The following is a 21639-nucleotide window of genomic DNA, read 5'->3' on the forward strand; positions in this document are numbered from 1 at the left end:
TTTTGTCGGGCTTTCTATCTTGTTAAGCCAAGTCAACACAAAGAAAACAGGACAAGATAGAAAGCACGACAAAAACGCCTAAAACACGTTAAAAACAAGCCGGGGCCGAACATCTCCTTGGAGATCCCGAGAGTACAATGACCCCTTTAAGCTAACTCACGTGAACTCGTACTTAAAAATGCAATTTACCTGCAAACCAAGTCACAAAGCAAATCACTTAACCATAGACATGGACAGTCATGCAACCAAAGAACTTACTTACCTGCGACGTGGACTGGTAAACTCGGACAGGTAACTTCTGTGTTCTTAAGGGAGAATGAGGACGATCTTCTTTCTAACGGTCTTATATAACGCAAAATCCACGTTCAAAAACGTTGCACGTGGCAGCTTCGAGTGCGTAGTTTGTTCCTTGTTTATCCGCTGTACAAATAACGTCTGTATGTTTCCCGGAGACTCTTTCCTCCTTTAAGTTGCAAGTTATGTCCAAAAAGGTATGCGTGATAGATCGAGTGTTTTGATGATCCAAACCGCCCACCTGTGATCTTGAGGATTTCCAAACCCAGGAAGAAGCCGAGTCTTTTTAAATGTTTGCAATCTTTCCACGGTATTTGCTTTTCTGCCTCCCGTTAAGGACTGTTGGTTACGTGTGATTGGGCGCGCGACTCGTGTATAGAACTTCAATCAAGCGTATGTCAAACAGAGAGATTAATCATAGCGTTTCTTAAGTACAGTCTTAAAACTGAGTTTGCTTTTATATAAGAACTCCTGACATAGCCAGAATTTCAGGCAACAGGTTAATTTGTTTGCGTGATTAACGCAGCTTACCTTGTGTAAAGAGCACTTCTATATCAAAGACAATATCAATTGTTTCTTATGATGAATTGCAACATGGATCATCAACAATCATCTGAATAGTTGAACAGTTGAACAAGATTCGCGTAAAATCTATCCATATATCAAATATCCGTTATGCTTGTGATCAATCAAACAGGAGCAAAGAAATACAAATAAGATGACGACGCATTGAAGTTTTAAAAGATAACTCATATCAGCGCCGCCATCGAACAAGAAAATGAATGAACGTAACATTGATACATATGCTGACAAGTACAAAGACATGAATGCAATCTCGACAACGATTATAAGAAGTATTTGAGTTTTTGGGAGCGAAAATTCTAACTCCCCCTTGATCATGTATTACTGGTAGCCATGAAACTTTATTGCACGGTGACAAAGTAACGTTGTCCTGCCGAATGGCTTGATCAAAGTTCGACAGACCTCTGAATAGCTTTCGCATAAGGCTTGTCAGCTACTTTGTTTGACGTCAAACAACAGGCTGACATTTGCAGATACTTCAAAACCATCCCCCCAATATCCTGACCAGACGACTCCCTCTTCTCATACATAATTGCGTGTTTCCTTTTTTTCATCACTACTTGATTATAAATCAAACAATATGCATCTGTAACATAGCTACCCCTGAATGGTAAGTATTTGGCAAATATACCAAACTCAAAAGTATCAGGAACACATATTACTTTTGAGTCACGCCTCCTGGTTACTGCCAAATGCTAGGTTAACCATGAATCACCATGATGTGAGACTGAAAATACACTTACTTCATATGCCACGTGACTTAGTGTATAAGACACTGAACATTTAGAGAAAAACATCACATCAGATTAAGCCCACGGCAGACCATTGAAGGTAGGTTGCCCAGTATTGTTTCAGCGATATCTTCAGTTTGAAATGTTGAAGACCTGGTTTGTAGCTAGATACAGTCAAACCTGTACGAGTGATCGACTCTACAAAAGGACCACCTGCCCAAAGTGGCCACTTTTTGGTCCTACCTTAGGAGATTTGTCCCATTGACAAAACATTAAGAATCCTGTGTATAGTGGTAACCTGTCAACATAGACCAAATTGTTTCTGTCCTCTCGTGAAGGTTTGACTCTCCTTCGTTACGATGTGATTAATCGTGGTTTCTTCTTAGTCGCGCAGTCCACCTGGTCTTTCTTCAAACGTATTCCGTGATAGCGTCCCTTTTCTGTTTTGTTTATCGTACGACCAATATATAGCGTCACGGAAAGTCCTTCGCAAACAGTCGTGCGATGACCGACAACCACCTTTTCCCGTGAAGACTGGAGCGAAGACGCGACCATAGTCGGACACGACTGAAGTCCATTCCCTCACTCCCTCAACTGCCCAAGAAGACCACCCAGGGGACCGATAGAATCTGGTCTATGCTGGTATCACTTTAGACTTAATGCTTTTGTCAATGAGAAAAATTATCTAAGGTACCACAAAAAAGTGGTCACATTTGCCCAGGTGGTCCTTATGTAGAGGTGGTCACTTGTACAGACTTGACTGTATATCAATGGCCAGTTGGTCCCTGTGTAGAAATTTCACTTGTACAGGGTTTACGGTATTATATTTTCTTACATATGTTTCAGAAAATCGTCAAAATGGCGCAGTTCACACCATTTGTCCTGTGTATCATCCTGGCAGGTGCTCTAGCACGTAAGGACGTCTTTTGATTTTTTTTGCACAAAGGACATGCTAAGGTTTAGGAGTAAAAGTTTGTGATTGAATTTTAGATGAGGCATTTCATTTTGCAGATATTTCTGCTGTCTTCACAGATCACCCTCCACCATTCTTAGTTCTCCAGATGCTTACTTTTTTGTTTGTTTCTGCAGAGTCGCCATTTCGAATCATGACGGTGACCGTGCCGCGCCCGGAAGTGACGGCAAACATCGGAAGTGACGTAAAACTGCCCTGTTCCTACAGCATCCCGGCTGCCAGGTCCGGACTGAAGCCGACCATCAACTGGTACAAGGTAACAATCTTTCAACTTGATTAAGTAGAACACCGACAATATGCACAGGACAAAATCTATATCAGCAGGACTAAGAAGTATCTTAACAAACTTTTAAACATCCCTTCGAAAAGTGCCATGATATGACTACATATGTCCAGGTAAAGGTAACATTTCCAAAACGGACCTAAAAGTATATATGAAAAGACAATAAAAAGTAAGAAGCGTTAGAAAAAGTAGTCTTGTTTATTCCTTGATTATTATTTTTCGTTCCCGCGGACAGCACGACCAGGTTCCGGTTTGGAAATGTGGCGCTAACATAGCGTACAGGCATTGATTCGAAATGTTACAATATCACCCAGTTTGGTCATGATAATGAACAATCCTGAGTCGCTGATTTCTTCGATCCAGTCCAACATATGGGTGATAGATATCGGATTTGTGTTTTAGGGAGATGACGGGATCTCCACCGCTACCAAGATCTTCTCCCTGTCCTACCACGGCCCGGTACAAGTCCCGGAGGCTTACGGTGAGTACGACGGACGGGTCAGTCTGGAGAACCCCGCCGTCGATGCCACATTGAAGCTCACCGGCGCCAGGACGTCGGACCAGGGCCGCTACTGGTGCGCCGTGTTCGACTCGGACGAACACAACCAACTCGGCATGGACTCCAAGTCTGTTCTTCTCACGGTGATAGGTCAGTACGATTTAGTACTTATCTCTTTACTGTCAAGCATGCCCAAGAAGACCACTCAGGGAACCGATAAAGTCTGACAAGATTCTTTATAGATTTTCAATAGTTGTGTAAGCGGGGAAGATTATTGAAGGGACCGCCAAATAGTCCCTGTAGTGCCGATTGAACAAAATTTGTGTGACCAAAGGGCTATTGAAAGGCTGATGGGCGCCGCCCTATGCACCCTCTGGTGCAGGAAGGACATGCTTGCAGGCTTTTGCAAGTAATGTACTATTACTACTATTCTTCCTGACACAATTTTCTCCCCTTCTTTTGGAAACTCTGACATAATTCCACCAGGGTACATGATTCCGCCACCCTGAAAAGATACACCCAAACAGATCTCCAACCCAACATCCCTCAATATGATGCACCCCTGTATATCTAAAGCGCACTAGAGATCCTTTAAACCGACTGTTTTCAAAGTGGTGGATTTATTTAACCCGGCGGATTAATGTAAATGGAGATGTTACATTATCCTTTCCTCAGACCCCAACGTGCTTCAAAGTGGCGGATTTATGTAACCCTGCGGATTAATGTTAACATTACATCGTCCTTTCCTCAGACCCCAACGTGCCGCAGGACCAGGGCACATGGCGCCCGGGGCATGTCGAGCTGCATGTGCCCGCCCGGGAGCAGGTGTACCAGGGGGAAGACGCGCTGCTCTCCTGTGAGTGCGATGATTGCCACTGGACCAGCACCAAGACTTGGTTCTCGGTGAGGCTTATAACATACATATGTATTTGCTAGCTACTTACTTTTAAATAAAACAGACCATTTCAACACTTCAACACCCCAACACCGCCAGGCGTATATTTTGAAGTGCGTCTTTGATCCGAAAAAATTCCATCTGTGACTTTGTCGGTGATCTTTCCTAATTTGTTCTCGGAGATTGGCACAATATTGTGGAAATTACAGAAGAAAGTTTGTGTGGAATCCGAGTGGCGTCCACTTGGACCCCAGCAAAAGGTTTCAAAACATTATTTTTGTTGTCATCGCGTATTCTTGGATCGGATGCATGATTATTTCAATATTATACGTATATACCGCTTCTTGTCATGATATTTTTCAAGTTATAGAAAAGTAAATGGCAAAATTGTAGATGATAACGTTAGTACCGTTACTGAGGAAAGGGGGCCTTCTTATCTTTCTTACATAGATTATGATAATGTACAGAAATCATTCACAAGTAAACATGTCAAACCATTCCTCTTACATTGAGGAAGTAATGCATGTAAAATGATCACCGAAAATTTTTAAAAAGAACATATTACTGAACAAAACATATCGGGGTCCATTTGGACTCCGTTCGGTCATTTAAGTCGCAAATGTTGGGCTAGCAGGCCCTTCCTATTCACATTTTCCCACTTCCGCTCGTTGAAACGCACATACTAAATGTAGTACGACAACTAGATACAAATTACACTGTAATGATAATAATTTTTGTCTTCCTTCAGGTGTCCTTTGACAACACCTGGGCGGCCACAAGGGAAGTGATCGCCACCGTGGGGCCGTGTACGAGTCATCAGTGCCCTGGAGGGAACGCACACGTCGCCCCTGCATTCCAAGACCGCTTCGCGGTTAGTACCGGGGGACTCAAGATCTCTGCAACCAAGCGGCTGGACACACGCAGGTATATGGTTTTAAGTTTTAAAAAAACTATCATAAAGCAATGAAAGGGATTCTACAGATTGCACTAGTTTGTTACGAGGTCCCGCGTTGATTTTAAGTCCGAGTGAAAATCATTCGGGGTCCCGGGCTGGCCCAAAAATAGCCCGGCAGCCGCGGGGTGTCCCACGGGGCCGCGTAGGGGTCACGCCCAAGAGTGCAAAGAAACAGCCCATCACTCATCATTGAAAGTGTGGGACTTTTTATTTTCCACTGCTTTCAGAGAAGAAATCAAACCCCGCATTAGTACCGCAGATATAGAAACTTGCTGTAGAATAGCAATATAGAATGATTTTGTATTCATGTAAACCTTTGTTTTACCTTACATTTGTATTTCGGCATTGTTGTCAACATGCAATTAGCCTACGGGCATGAATTTGCAATAAACTATTATTATTAACTACCCGGCTGGTGTCCCTTTTTCCAATCGGGACCTTGGGCTTGTTTTTCGTAAGTCTCATAAAAATTGCGACGGACATGTTTTGTCATTTTAATTGTGCTTTTATGAAAGTCCCATTCCTAGATATAGAAGTGGCTCATAGCGCATGGTTAATTTTTCCACAGGGTGTAAACTGCCATTTAAGCCATTGCTGTTCTGTTTTCCTTCTTCTTCTAAACGCCCCAGGTATTGGTGCCAGGTAGAGGACACGACCATGAACAGTCGCGGCTCCGGAGTGGACGCTCAGTCCGTGGCTCTGGCCGTCGGTGGGTTTTTCTATCCATTTACTTCGAATCCCAGCTACGTCCTTGATATGGCATTATTTATTGGTTTATGACATTCAAATGCATGGCCGTAAAACACATAATTAAATGCGATAAAATCGGTAAAGATGGTGCAGAACTACAATTTCGCAAACAAAATGTATACTTGGGAAAAGCAATTAATGTCACTACTCTTTCGGGCTCGAATGTTTCAAACATGCTTCGAAGGCTAGGCCTCGCTTTGTTGTGCCTCAAAGATTCATGTTCGGGATATGAGACATCAGCTTATCTTAATAAGTAATATCTTATGAAATAAAGCGTTCGACATCTACTTATGATAGCACGTTCACGCAAATATTTTTGAAATGAATGTAGACAGACATCTCAGCGAGAAGCTTGACTTATTGTAAGAATTATATCATTCTCTGTGGCAGTGGACCTTATATTTACACAACTCTTGTCACCTGAGAGTGGTGGAAATGAGTGATATAGCATTGTCCCGTTTCTAACGCGGGCTGGTGTAGGCTAGGTCTTGTAGAATACACACACACTTCAATCGTGAGAAAAGGGAAGAAGCTCCTTGAGATTCATATGAAGAACAATTTATCTTATGAAACGAAGTCATTGGTACCAACTGTTCGAAGGCAGTACTTCACTTCCTACTGTACACAATACATCAGCGTTTACTGTTATTCCAGTGCCTCATAATACAAATATTTGTAGGGTAACATGTATCATATTTTAGAAGTACGTGTAGGCTACGCGGTGTCCACTTTTAGTGTGTTCATTACGGGCAGGAAACTTCTTATCACCACCATCATTATCATCGCACAGGTCAGCTGGAGCCAATGCGGGCCCCACAGCGTTCCACTCTCTTCTGCCCAGTGCCTGATTTCTCACTCCTTCCCAGGCGTACCCAAACTCTTCCAAGACAATGATAACTCCCTCGCTCGTTGGCGGACCAGTCTTGGTAACGCCTCTAGCTCTTGAATGGTGTTTAGGTGCGGCAGTTGCTTCGCTTCTTCCTCCTCTTCCGTTTCTACCTACTGATAAATATTTTTAAAACTTTCCAGAGTCGCGCTGTACGGGGAAGCCGGCCGGGGTGTACCAACACCCGGATGACTGCGCCAAGTTCTACACCTGCGCGGAGGGAGGGGTGCAGTACGACGGCATCAACACCTGCCCAGACGAGCTACACTACGACCAGGCTCTGGGCTACTGCAACTGGCCCACCCTCGTCTCCTGCCTGTAGTGCAGGGGCACCCCGACTGAAAGCCAAACCGTCTACCACAATCACAGGCATGACGTTGCCTGTAAAAAGAGTCCATTAAATTACCAATGATACAGCTTTTAGTAAAACTAACGTTAGTACTTTTCTCCCTCGCATACAAGGCCCTGGGCTGAACCAGGCAGAAAGGGACACGGTAAAGGCTTCAGACTGTTAACGATTATTTAAGGTGATTAAAACAATGTCTTGCAGCTCAAGATGTGTCTTTGTTGTCTTCTTTTGTCTAAGAAACAGATGTGGTCACAGCTAATATGTAAGCAGAAATCTAAGATTTGGGTATCATAATAAAGACTACTTTTAGGGATGGAATATAGTAATTGATGACCTATACATTTATTCGTGAACAAGAAAGGTTCATAGCGACATACCGAAACGTTTAGATAAACTCAACTTCGTACATGATTGGTAATATACTTAAGACTAACGTGGTGATACCTCTCTAACGATGGCAAGCAAGACTGTCATTTCACTTCTGTACAATTAAATGTGCTGAGATCACATCTAGAGGGTGCAAGATGTTTTAGTTATAACCACAGGAAGATCTATCCACTGGTGTTCCACAGAGACACCAGACATCTGTAACAGTAGGCAAACAACTTACAGGTCGACGGTTGTAGCCCCGCCACCCCCACCCACGCACCGCATCTACATACACATCAACCTCACCTACAGGTGTCTATAAGGACTGTTGAGGACTTACAACTCGCTTCTGTCATGCCTCGTACCGATCTAGAAGCGTGCTGAAGCGCCATCTAGCAGGTACCAGCAAAATTACATGATCAGCACCAAGGACAGCACCAGGCTTATCCTTATCTGGGTTCTTACCAGCAGACAATGGTGGCATGACAGGTCTCACTCTTTCTATAACCACATGAAGTAGCACGAGGTCTTACCTCCATCAGAGATGTTAAACTCTCATCATCATTTGTTGGTTGGTTTGTGGACAGGATAAGTCCATAACGTTAATATTAATTAACACTTATTTTGTGACATGGCCTTGAGTTTAATTTTTTGGGAATAGCTGGACCAGGATTAAAGAAAATTCCTAACCATTGAAAAAAAGGCAATCCTCTTGCAGCTTTCTTCCACTGCAGATAAGAAGCTTGTAAATGTAAAGGCATGGGGGTGGTACCCTGGTGATGGGCTCTGTTTCATGAGCTTCATAGTTTTCAAAATTTACACTTACAGATATTCCTTTTCCTTGTACCATCCCCCAATGGAATTCCCTGCCTGACTCAGTAGTTACAGTGACAATCACAGTGGAGTCCTTCCAAGCCAGGCTGGAGGCCTGCCCGCCCTAGTCCAGGGCTTCCCCTTACCCCCCTCCCCAACTTTGCCTCCCGTGGTTTATATTGTAGTAACACAAGATGAAGACACAAGACAACTTCTTCAATAGAAATCTTCAAGACATCTGGAACAACTTTTGACATCATCTTTGCCTTTTACTTTACGAACAAAGGTAAAAGCAACAAAAGGTGAAGGGTGTTCCTTCTTTACAATGTCCTTAGAGGTCTTACGGTACGACATCAAATAAGCAGTGAACTATATGTCACAATGAGTGTTTAGTGTCACTAAGACATCAAGTTCTGCAACTAAACAAGTTCACTATTGTATCCAGAATAATGGAGACCTATTGGCACTGCCTCCTAGAATAATACATCTTTACACACTGGTGACACATCACAATTTTTTTCACTGACATATACTTTGCAGTGGTTGAAAGGCATATACATGTGCAGTCATTGTAGGCACAATATTCATTTCTTGTGTCACTGGTTCTACAACCAGATAACCAAGTGCAGAGGTCTCTTGAATAGTAATACTGGTACATATTTTTAGTATAACATTGCATTGTTTTGACAAAGACATTCATTTCTTGGAATTCTAATCACTTAGAAGACCTCATTCTTATGATAGGTGCTGGTGTATCATGTGTAGTTTAAGATCCTTGTCATCTTGTACTACATATATTCAAGGATATGGTTGCATATAAACATGAAACATTGAGAATGGAAAGAGTGAGCAGAAAGCACATTTGTTTCTTGGAATTCTAATTACTTAGAATACCTCTTGCATCACGCTCAAGATCCTGTCTTGCAATATTCTAGGATATGTTTGCATATAAACATGAAAGACTGAGAATGGAAAGAGTAAGAAGAAAGCATGTGTTCTACAGAGGAGTTCATGTGAGTGGACCCATCCCCCTGGCCATCTTCCTGTCCGCCATGGCCCTCCTGTTGTGATTGGCTCGACTGGACTTGTTCTTCTCTTTCTGTCGTCTGCTGTGAACTGTCTCTTTTGTTTGACCTTGACCTTTGGATTGACCTTTTAGGACGTCTTGCTGATTTCTGTTTTGTCCCCTGGTAGAAAAAACAACAACAAAATAACAGCACGGTTAGTAGTGGCAATGTTTGATTGTGATAGAGTTTGACCTCAAAATATGGAATCAACCAAAAACAGTGATTGTTCTCATGTCAAATTAGTGTAGTTTTATCAGGTCCTACTAGAATCATAGTTTTGTCAGGTCCTACTAGAATCATATGTAAACATGTCTTAGTTCATCTTTTCAGTACACTTTGTAATTGGACAATGGGGTAGGACAACACGATAATGGTTTTCTTTCATACATTCATTCGTTCATTCATTTGTAAAGATATTCAGAAACCACAAGCTGTTTTTATAGCACCATACACGTGTACCTTCCATCAGACTTACTTTTTGCCCTGCCGTTGTGCCTTGTATGCTGCTCTCTCTGCTGCTTTCTCCCTCAGTGCTGCCGGGTCCTGTACAAAGTTGTCCTTCTTATCCTACATAGGAACAAAGGCATAAGATTAACACAAATCACTATGACATTTTCTCTGAAGCCAAATACATTGTGGGACTTGGTTTGAAGATACTTAGTAACCTCCTTTAACATTAATCCGCCAGGTTACACATAAACCGGCCACTTTGCAAGACAGTGAGTTTGAGAGATATCTAGTGCAGTACCTCCAGGTATGCACAGTTTAGATATACAGGAGTGCATTACACTGGTGAACGCTGGGTTGGAGATCTGTTTGGACGTATCTTTTTGGTGGAATCATGTACCCTGGTGGAATTATGTTGATAGATGTTATATCAAAAATAGATAATACAATTAGAACTGGAAAATTCAGAAGTGTGATTCTATAGATCATTACTTTTGGTCCTCCTTGTTCCTGATCTTCCTCTTCATCACTCTCCTCCACTGTCTCTTTCCTCCCTCTGTTTCCAGCCAACACCCTGGGAGTTACAAATTCTCTGTACACAGCACAAAAACACATCAATCAAACATTGAAGTCCATTATACATCTTAAACTATAACCCATGTATCTTTAGGTTAGGCCCCAAAACATGATTTGTGGATGAAAAGATTCCTCTGAAAACCCAGAATCTGATGCGGGGCTGTAAAAGCGAAGGCAAATTTTGTGTTCTTTGTTACCACATTCCACAACACAAGTATTCATTTTCTTTCAGCAAATTTAAATCAATTGTACCATTTCCTCTCATTTTCTCCTTGAAGAAACTCATTATGACTTTTTATGAGTTGTCTGAGAACAGGTCCAAACTGAAAGACTTCACCTTCTGCTGTATAATGCTAGGGTCACATTTGTATAATACTAGGGTCATATTTCAAAACCGGGGCCCGGGCGGCAGTCTTGGAGAAACGAAAAGTGTGATATAAATGACAACAAAACACACAAAAAGTACCAAACATTATTGAACAGCATAGCTTGTGCACATTTATTGATAAACACTTTGATTTTTCTTGTCTGCAAACAGCCCGGCTGGGCCCCGAATGGGAAATGTAACCCTACCATGATCACTGACATAGACCACCCACATGACCACTGCACAGCCCAAAATACAAGTGACTATTCCCTCCTTTTTACCCCCCATTTTGGGTGAGTACCCCCTGAAACGTCCATTTCACTCCAAATCCATTGGACAGACAAAAATACATAACCTCACCTTCCATACTCCTCCACAGCCTTGTTCTCTCTAATCATCTCATCGGCAGAGTCTGCGTCCATCTCACCAACATCGTTGGTGTCGTACGTGTCATCATACTCGTCATCGTAGTCATCCACAATATGCATGGCTGCCATTGGTCCATTTAACTCGTCCTCAGGCACTTTCTCATACGTTCCGTAGTTAAAATATTGTCCTTTTAGAGCAGAAAGATCAGGTTTCTCTTCGTCCATGATTTTCTTAGTGTTCACTTCTTTTGGTTCCCTGTAAAATATATCCATCATTCATCGGTCGGTGGCAATCCATCATTGGCAATTGTTAAGATTCAGAATAATCTTTACATAAGGATACAGGTAAGAATCATCATAACAAGGGGTTCTGATAACATTAAGAATAGCTGCACACACTGCAAATAACAAGATTCTTGCTATCAACTCATGTTTGATTTGTCTTGATGGCAGAGATTTTGAATTATCAATAGTAACATTAATATTCCATTCATGTTTATACATGTACTTACATGTATAACAGTAAGATTTAACAGCTGGAATCATTTCATTGCTATGAAAAAACGAAAAAATGAAAAAATGCTGTAATACAGTCGTGTAGCTGCTAAGATACTTTATGTGCATTGAGGCAGAAATAATGCCAGGAATGATAATGATAAATGATGATGATGATAACAAATTTCAAAAAGTCTCACCGTTTCCCCTTGAAGACTTTAGACATATCGATGTCGTCTCTTGAGAACACATCAAACTCGTCACCTGCGAAGACGTTGGCCCTTTGGGACAGCAACGTCGTCTCAACAGTCTCTTCCTTCTTCTCAGCTGGCCTGTATTGGTGAAGTCAACACTCTTACACAATGATGATAATATTTTCTGTGGCAAGCTATTTCTCAACAACCCTGTGAAATTTCAATCCAAAGTGTTGCAGATTAGTAAGATAAGTCGGCAGATACATTAATCAGTGACCCGTCTCCAAAACTGTTTCAGAAAGCAGGTCCAACCGCTATGTTTTAGGCAATGACGCGCAAATAGTTTGCATCTTAAAAACATTGTCTGTTTATCATAAGATGATGTGAGCATGATTGATGAGTGCTCTTTCTCCTTAGATTTAAACAGGTCAACATTTAAATGATCCATCCCCATAACAATAGACGGTTTCACCCTCCGGCTCAATTGAGATATTGTGTAAAGGAATTTAATCATACTGGGTGGAAAGAGTGCGAAGAGGCGGTCACTCAAAACAAGAACAACAACCATGATGCCTGGTTGGTATTATGATAGTAAAGCATCCCGCTTTGGTCGACAATTCATTGCTCCAAGTGCGACTGAGAAAGACAATGGACTGCCCCCATACATGGTTAATATCATCTGTACCATGGTTCTCCTGGGCATTTCTGTGGCCTCCTTCCTCGTCATAATACTAGTGTGATGAACTGACAGTGCCTTTGGGTTTCGAGGTGAGTTGTTGCAAAGTTGTTGTTTGAAAGGTTACCCATGTATTGATGTGACACAATGTTAAGAAAGGAATGGGTGATCTTTGGGTTAAGTTAGGTACACTATACACAAGAAGAAACCGACCAAATTTTCTTAATCTGGATGGAAAAGTAGGTGAAAATGAGACATAGACTTTTGTGAAGGTGACGTCATTGGAAACTGGGTCAGCCATTTGCTGGGTACAATGGGACGATGGTAATACTGCTGCATGCTGGGTCTACATCCGTGGTGCTGACTGTGGTTGTAGTTATTGCCGTCTTGCTCGTTTATTTGAAATTGTAGTGTAGTCCAGGGGTCAGTGACCCTGCCTCGGGACCAAGGGGTTGGGAGTTTGAATCCCGGCTGTTGTCGCTCGAACTACATGCATGCTACTTAAAAGGATCGTAGTGCTTAGATTAGTGGAAGACTAGCTCTTGGGTTTGAGATCACTTTCGTTCTTTCTTTCACTTTGCTCGTTTTGTTGGAATATGAGGTATGGCAATGTCAATGCATTGCAGAGAATGTTGACGTCAGCTCTCACTTTTAAAAGTCCTAGTTGACAGATCGTAAAAAGAATGGAGTCTGGACCCTGTTATTATGCTAAAAACAACCCTGTAAGAGAAGGTGATTATGAATAAGATGCATTTAATTTCTTTCTATGTCTTTTTTACAATTTGCCTAATTTCTGTAAGCTAAGAGTAACAGCATATCCTCAGGGTAAGAGCGCAGACAACAGAAGGAAAACAGCAGTTACTGGTGCATATCGAAAATGGTTTGATGTGACAGAGTTTTCAAAACTCGCACCAAAAACAACAAATTCACATGTTGATGTTGCCAGAAAAACAGACATGAGTGAAAAAGTATATCATTATTAAGTTAACTTTTAAGGTGATTCAAGTCACTCAATCATTTTTGTTGTTGTTGTTCTGGTTTGCTATCTAGTCCTTTTGCTTTGCTTCAAACTACATCTTGCTAAGCCATTAATATTCTGATTGTGTGCCTTTCTTTTGCCTTGAGAGACAAGAAGCAATGATTTTTTGAAGAACGCTTTATTATGTTAACTTAACATTCACGAAAGGGAAACAATTGTTTTTGCTCCGTTTCTTTCTCTTCTTCTTCTTCCGTTCCAAACAAATAAGGTCAATGACCTGGACCTGAAGGCTGTCACCATGGTTACTGGTAAAGTAGCACCCTGTAGTGCTTGATTATATTGAGTAGCAAGTGGCAGGACAGAGCTTAAGGGCCTGCTCATGATATATATGTTTTTGAGTAAAAATAAACAAAAAAACAGAGCAGTAGTCGGTTAGGCTAGACCAAGCGAAGGTAAACATTATGCATTTGCTTGCATGTGTAACATTTCTAGTTTATTCATTTACATATCTTTGATAGTGCATGAAGCATTAAGAAGTTTTATTATTCAAGAGTTGTCTTTGCCTATGTTGTACAGGAACAGTCATAGCAACAAGACACTGACAACATATGTTTAGCAGGTCTGTTAAGATATGTGTTTGTTTGTAATGTATGCATTATGTGTTACAGGAAGCTGACTGTTAAGGGGAAATGAAAGTGACATCATCAGAGATTGCAGGGTACAACAGCATATCTGCACCACCTGGATTTGAACCGTTCCCAACCATCATTGCAGTGAGCAAGCAGTCAACAGCAGCACTCACCAGACACACAGACACACAGGAAATAACTATGAATGTGTACTGTACTTTTTGTGCCATTAAGATGTGCTGATAGCTAAACAACTGTACATGTAGCTTAGAACTTGGTGTGATAACTGGCATGAAGCTAAATCTGCAGAACAGCAAAGTAGCTATTTTAGGCACTTTTGGGTGTGACTTTTGCTGGCGTTTTGTCAGACATCTGATTTCGCTTGTTACGACTTTGAGCATTCCAAAGAGATTTCACACTGTTACACATACAAACCACGAGTTTGGAGACCTCATACCTCCATGAAATATTTAGAGCATGCTGTAAATTTATGTCTTCTACATTTACATAATCCATGCATGATGATATTCACCTTTAACTAACTTATACATGTCACAAGTATCAAATTACCATCATTACCTAAGGAATTATGGCATTTTTGCATCACTTTTGTATCATTTGCATAAAATCATAACAGATGTACAAACAATGAAACTATCTTTACCTTTTCATACTTCTGTCCAGTTTTTGTAGCTTAGGAGGTAGGTTTTCTTCTAGAATGTCATTGATGACCTTCTCTACTTTATACCCATACTCCTCTAGGCAAGCCTGACAAAAAACAGTCATGTGGTTAAACAGCACATTGTACCTCTTGAAAGAATATACATGTAGCTTGCTAAGGTATAAGAAACATCAGTCAATGATAGAAACAAATCAATGTTACTTCAACTGACAACCTTCAAAAGCCCCTGTCACACAGTCTACGAGCTTCAGTTGTATTCGTTGATTGCAAAAAGGTCGCCAAATTTACAAATTTAAACCACCTGAGACTCCAGGATATTTTTCACCTAAAAGTCTACCCTATCACATTAAACAGGGCCCGGGGACCTGTGAACATCAGTTGATCTATAAAAAGTGTGTAATGATCGAGAGAACACCATGTGCAGTACTGCTGAAAATGTCATTGCACACTCATTAAAAGAACTTTCAAGAACGCTGAATTTCTGTATACTGTTCCTTTATTCTATTGTAGAGATATACATAATATGAAGAGAAAATAAGATAATATTACCAGGATAAAGCCTTCCCCAAGTTCAGGCAGGAGGTCCCGAACAGCACTAATAAGAGACTCCATCTCCACTCCACTGGGCTGGGGGAAGGCACAGGCCCCTTCCTGATAATATGGTAGGAATGATATACATGTGGTTAAAACACTAAAATGCAAATGCGTGCGTATTGATGTACAAGTATATGTGTAGGACCACAGGAAGAATTGCTGAAAGGTCAAGCTAAATTATATACATGTATAATGGATCCAAATAAAGTCACAGTCAAAATAGTGTCTTGATCCATACCCTTCATCTTTTTTCTTCATTTTTTTCCGATCTTGCTCCATGATTAGGAATATAAAATTCAAACTTTATTGGAAGGGTTCTAAGGAACTTACCAAACCCTCTAAAGCTGCCTCATCCTGGAAGTCATCCTGTGTCCTCCCCATCCCTCCAGCATTGAGCTCCCCATTGCATGATGCGGCATGATTTGGTCCATTCCTAGCTCTCTTGTCCTTACCGAATGACTGATATGCCTGGTCGACGGCTCCAAGGATAAAATCTGTTCTGGTGCTATCTCTGTCACCAACTCTCATTAAGGAAGGCACTGGTTATCTGAGAAGTAGAACCTATCATCTGACATCGTATTACGTAAGTGGGAGAGTCCAGACTGACATGTTTTGTTTCTATTTTACTGTTTAAATCCATAGGGTTTGTGTGTTTGTATGCTTGTTTGAAATGTGTTTAGTCAATGAAAAGTTCAAATTGGCCTGCATGCTGCTTTTCATTAGGTCAATTAAGAATTAAGAGAAGAATTAAGAGTTGGACCAAGCATAACAACGATAAAGATTACATTATTGATGCCTAATAAATCTATAAACATAGAGTGTATATATAGTATTATAGTGAAAAGAAACATTCAGTAACCTATGCATCAGTTATTGATTCCATGAGATAAAATGTTTACACCACATCATACAGTGAACCATCCCATAATACTTTATAGATATGAACTGACTGGCAGCAATAATGAGTCTACATTCTACATCAACTGATCATCTTATGTCCATATATGGCAGTGCACTGAGAAGGATACACACTATCGCAGGCCTGGTGAATAAGGTCTACGTCCTCTTGTACACTAAACAGGCAGTCTATATCATGGAGAAATCTGGGGAAGAACAATTGGTTACAAATAATGACATACTACTTCAATGGTAGATATACATGAATTACCAAAATAAATAAGCACAATTGAATATTGAATAATATTATTGTGTGGCAATAACAGTTACAGTTATGATATACAACTAGATATCATTGTATACTTAGTCTAGTAGTGCTGATAGATTATCAAATTAACAGTATCATGCCACAACATTGTACTAGTAGTTAAAATTATTTGCATCAGAAACCTTTCTAATTCTTAGAAATATGTACTGTCTTGTGTGAGCTCACGTTTTTCTGCTGTAATATTCTAAACCTATGCATTTTCTCACCTTCTCTCAGAAAGCACAGCAGACATCACATGGAGGTAGTCTTCTACATAGTTTAACACAACCTCCAAGGAACCGCTGGAAATAGTCAACATGATGTCAATATAGGTGGTACAAACTCTTTAAAGTAACTGCAGAGACAACAGGATATGTTGACAGAAAATACTTTATCTTCTTTGTAAAACATATGGAATGAAAGGTATCTTACAAAGGTGACTTAATCAAAACGTCATCTTCACCTGCAATGAATACTGGTTGGAGAAAAACAGGCACTTGATGAGTAGTTACTGAGTACTATAAATTTATTTACTCTTGAGGTGGTTGTATTTCACGGCAGGAGGAAAAAGGAGGTATATGTAGTGTTTTGAATTCACTGTTGAAACATTTATTCAATACAGTAGTATTACTAAGTATATTATACATTGGAAACATACATTCACAGTGTCAATGACCTAAATTTTTGATGGAGAGGTCACTGAAAAAAACGTAAAAATAAAACCACCGCAAAGGTTTCAAGATTAACAGTAGTTAAGACTAGTGTCTGACCTGTTTTCTAGAATAGGTTGCAGACAGCATGTGGAGATAATGTGATGACATAGCTTGACCAGCATCCCTCTGGCCTGACTTAGAACTGCATCCAGATCACTCCAGCTTCTGAAACAAGATAACACATTCAACACATGATAATAAACCATTCATAACACATTGCTTTTTTAACACATTCAACACATTGCTTTTTCAAAACTATTCAGTCTACTTCCTTTAAAATCTAACTTGATATTAGGGGCTAAGATATTTGAGCAATTGAATAAAAGTATACGTGAAGATGCCACTGTCACAATGTTGGTCTACCTTTATTGTGCTGTATTTTTCTAAAGAATACAAGGTAAATACAGGTGTAACTTCTAGTAAAGTTATTGACAGTAACTTACTTCCCTATTTCCTGAGATATTCTGTCCATGAGTAGGATCTCTAATGCTGGAACAGTAGACTCATAAAAACTGCATATTCTGAAACAATGAAACAAAAGTCAGCACGAGACATAACAGAAAATGCATCGCAAACAAAATTGCATCCTATACATTATATCATAAAATACATGCATATATCCAATAAATCAAAATATAATGGTGAAAATACAAGTGCCATGATACATTTCAGTTTTACATTGTTAAACTATATTTATTTGATTACTTTGGCTGAAATCTTTAAAAAAAGAGAACCCCATACACACCGACCCTACTTTTTCCGCACTGTGATTGGAAATACAACATTAATTTTCATAGGCCTTACCTTGCTACAATGTTCTGCTGATGAAACACCTTACAGCCGCTGGAGTATGCCTCCAGGAACACCAGCAGGGTGATGGCAGAGTCCCTCATGTACAGCAGGATGTCATGCACCTCCCCAACACCCATGGACTCCAGGGGGGCAGCTTTCCTGTCACTCAACTTCTGTGGACCTGAACCACTTTCATCTGCCAGCCCACACTTCTGCATTATGTTGTCAAATACCTGCAATAAAGGGGAAAATGCAGTCTAGATACAAGAATACCAGAGTGAAAAAATAGTTTTGCTCTTTGGGTGTTGTCAAAAAAGGAATGTAACAGCATTTGTCAATACACTCTGTATCTTGCACCCTCTTTCCACTACATGTAGAAGCTGCGACCACTAAGCGACCAAACATTAGACAGGTTGTTAACAGACTTTCATAGATAAAGAATGAATGAATATTCTACATTTTAAGACATTGTGCAGCATATTCAAATCAAGAGTCCCAAAAATCTAATTCTAGTCGCTCAACAGTCACTCAGCAATTGCCTTCTGGTGTAAAAAGTGTCTTAGTGGTGATGATAAATAATCAGTGAATTTTGGTGCTTTCTTTGTGAATTTTACCTCAAAAATGGTTGGCCCAACTTCTGCCAAGTCGTTGTTGTAGTTTGGCTGCTGTTTGAAGATGTTGTCAATCATTTTGGAGAGGACAGCCATGTTGCCTCCAGCATACAGCACACACAGGTCCATCAGCTTGGGAACATCGAACAAGAAGTTCTCGTACAAGATGTCTCCGAACGTCTTAGGAGTGAAGAAGTTTTCCTGGAGGAGACAGGAAGTTAGGTATCAACTCCAATATCTGGTAAAGCAAACTTTTAAGTACATTGATCAGGGAATTTTAGTGTTAATGGCAATTGCACAACAAAGACAACTATTTCCTACACTTCAAAAAAAGTATCCTCCTCCTAGGTCAAAAAAGGTAATCACAAAACACACTACAAAATAAATCAAGCAACCAGATAAATTCAGTAGCTTCAGATAGCATCCGTTATCTTTCAGTGACGAAGATAGGATGAAAGATGGTGGATGCTGTCTGAAATGTCAGACTCTTTAGACTTAGAGTATCTATTCAGTCGCTTGATCTATTTTGTATTGGGTAAATGTTCTGCCTGCATATCTAACCTTCACTGATGAAAATAACAAAAGTGATTTTGAGTTATACTTATAGTGTTCACAATCTCATCATGCAGTGGCTGTAAAGACATGACACCCTAAGCTGAGGAAAGAAAGCTGACCTTTGACTCCTTGTGTGTGGCCATCCTCATGAACACCATGAAGAAAAGTCTATGCAGCGTTTCCTGCTTCTGTTTCATGTCCTTAGGAATATCCAGGGGCGGGTCATAGGATCTGATGTGGAAAAAAAAGAGCTATGATATCATAAAGTTACAGTATACAGTTTCGTAAATCTATCTTTCTATCTTTTTTTTTAAATCATGAATTGCTATTGAAAAATGAAACTTGTAACTATGGCAACAAGATTTCCAGTTAGCAGATAGAATTTGCATTTTCATCATAATGTTACATGTACAAGGAAGTCAGGTAAAGACATGCAGGCTAAAAAAGAGCAGGTACCACAGTACTGTAATACCTTGGTGCATTCTGCAGGTAAGAGTTGAGACAGCTGTGGAGTGATTCATCGAAGATGGTCTGAAATTACAGAATGACAGAAAACCAGTCAAACCCCTCAAACACCACAAGCATGCTCTAGTCTAGGGTCTAAACTTACTTAAGAGTAACATATTCAAGGCTATCTGTGTTACATAGAATTGCAAATTAAAGCATATTTAGATACCTGGTATATCTGTCACCAGAACTTGCTGTGTGTCTGCTGGAAAGTCACTGACTTTTATATCTATTTTGTCTCACTTCTTTCTAATGTTTAAAAAATCTTAGATAACCTGTAGATAACCTACATGCTGCTGCATACATTATTTAAAGCAGATCCTACCTGGCACCAGAACTAGGTGTGTGTCTGCTGCAGTATCACTGACTTTAGATTAGTTAAAGCATATCATACCTGGCACCAGAACTTGCTGTGTGTCTGCTGCAGTAGCCAGCGGAGGTCCTCCTCCAGCAGCAGCACCCTCTCCAGCCACTCCTCCAGCGTCCCCGCCCTCTCCTCCTCTCGCAGGGAGGCGGGGTCAGGAGGGGCCTGGTACGGCAGGAAGGTCACCTGCTCAACCCATCTGGGATGCTGCAAGGAGAACACATTGGTTTTAGGTGTTCAGATTAGGGTAACAGTAACACATGGTTAAAAAATGGTTACCTACGTTGATTGACAGATTGGTTGTTAGTGTATACAGCCACTCCGTAGAGCAGGGTATGTCTACTAGAGCAGTCAGTTCTTTTGTTGGCGAGCTTATACTAAGTTATAGGGTCAGCCATGGTAGGCAGAGAATGGATGAATGGATGAATGAACGAATGAATGACTGAATGACTGAATGAAACCTTTATTTCAAATGAATAATGATATTTAAAAAAAATAGACATAAATATGGATAGGATTGCCCTGACAACTTAACATGGTTGCCATTCTAATTAGTTTTCTGTGGCTTCTATACTCTAAGTCTAACCAATCTTTGGAGGGAGGGAGTATGGGAGCCCAGGTTTACGCTGAAAATGGAGAACCACAATCATAATGAATGCAATCATATTAAATTTAAGGAGAGTTGAATTTTAAGATTGAGGTAGAGTTCTAATGTAGAACTAATGTTTTACATCAATCATCCATTGCGAAATTATAATGACAAGCAAAATACACTTGCTTAAGATTCATTCAACCAAGGATGTCAATGATCCAACTCACCAGTACAGGGACCATCTGAGGTGTGCCAAACTCATCCTTAACAGTGACGTACTGCTGGTCCAATGGCTCAGGACCACTCTTCTTACTGCTCATCTTTCTTATCGTAAGTTTCTTGGCTGTCTTAATCAATAAGAAGATAAGAGACTGTATAGTAAAGACATTTCATATGCTTGGGTGATTTAGGCTGCTTTGCCACGTTAGAATGAAAGGGAAACTGTAAGACTGAAAACAGTTCTCTCTAAAATGATGCGCTTAAGTACAACGTGCACACACGTACACACTGTCATGATGTATCATTTGTTGACATCACGTGTTGAGGTACGGATATGGAAACTGTGAGCCAGTGAACGCCCCCCTCCCCACCTCATAAACAGGGGAATGGCTTACCCTGAAATACCGACTAACATCGAGGTACAAAGTAAAAATGACGCCTTACCAAAACTTTCCTTCACTTGCACTTAATTTGGACATAAAGTAGCGTAGATGATCATAGAACAGCTTTGTTATTGTCCATACTTGTGCAACGTCTTCACCACTGCTGCGATTGCACAACTGCTGTGAAATCCTGCCGCAGCACGGCAAAACCGTCGTAAAATTTCACCTGCAACTTGTTGCAGTCAT

The 21639-nt window shown here is 40.5% G+C and overlaps 2 protein-coding genes across 4 annotated transcripts; one reads left to right on the plus strand and one right to left on the minus strand.

Moving 5' to 3' along the window:
• Positions 1 to 1612: 1612 nt before the first annotated feature.
• On the plus strand, positions 1613 to 7403 carry LOC136437282 (uncharacterized). 2 transcript variants are annotated; one of them, XM_066431797.1, is made up of 8 exons: positions 1613 to 1707; positions 2454 to 2520; positions 2697 to 2836; positions 3266 to 3512; positions 4114 to 4265; positions 5006 to 5181; positions 5842 to 5921; positions 6992 to 7403. In XM_066431797.1, exons 2-8 carry the CDS (start codon positions 2466 to 2468, stop codon positions 7168 to 7170), a joined length of 1029 nt encoding a protein of 342 aa, XP_066287894.1. In that variant the 5' UTR covers positions 1613 to 1707; positions 2454 to 2465; the 3' UTR covers positions 7171 to 7403. The 2 variants fall into 2 exon arrangements, with proteins under 2 accessions (XP_066287894.1, XP_066287893.1); XM_066431796.1 differs by lacking the exon at positions 1613 to 1707 and adding an exon at positions 2225 to 2249.
• Positions 7404 to 8624: 1221 nt separating this feature from the next.
• On the minus strand, positions 8625 to 21606 carry LOC136437272 (activating signal cointegrator 1 complex subunit 2-like). 2 transcript variants are annotated; one of them, XM_066431760.1, is made up of 19 exons: positions 21455 to 21606; positions 21019 to 21134; positions 20230 to 20406; positions 19801 to 19859; positions 19448 to 19559; positions 18777 to 18974; positions 18175 to 18395; positions 17814 to 17891; positions 17428 to 17535; positions 16885 to 16959; positions 16482 to 16556; positions 15784 to 15964; positions 15409 to 15510; positions 14842 to 14945; positions 11900 to 12031; positions 11197 to 11460; positions 10386 to 10485; positions 9922 to 10013; positions 8625 to 9566 (listed from the first exon to the last, which is right to left on the minus strand). In XM_066431760.1, exons 2-19 carry the CDS (start codon positions 21109 to 21111, stop codon positions 9389 to 9391), a joined length of 2349 nt encoding a protein of 782 aa, XP_066287857.1. In that variant the 5' UTR covers positions 21112 to 21134; positions 21455 to 21606; the 3' UTR covers positions 8625 to 9388. The 2 variants fall into 2 exon arrangements, with proteins under 2 accessions (XP_066287857.1, XP_066287856.1); XM_066431759.1 differs by having other exon boundaries at positions 21019 to 21138.
• Between the last annotated feature and the right edge of the window lie 33 nt (positions 21607 to 21639).

The sequence above is a fragment of the Branchiostoma lanceolatum genome, chromosome 6 (assembly GCF_035083965.1).
Source record: "Branchiostoma lanceolatum isolate klBraLanc5 chromosome 6, klBraLanc5.hap2, whole genome shotgun sequence".
Lineage (NCBI taxonomy): Eukaryota > Metazoa > Chordata > Leptocardii > Amphioxiformes > Branchiostomatidae > Branchiostoma > Branchiostoma lanceolatum.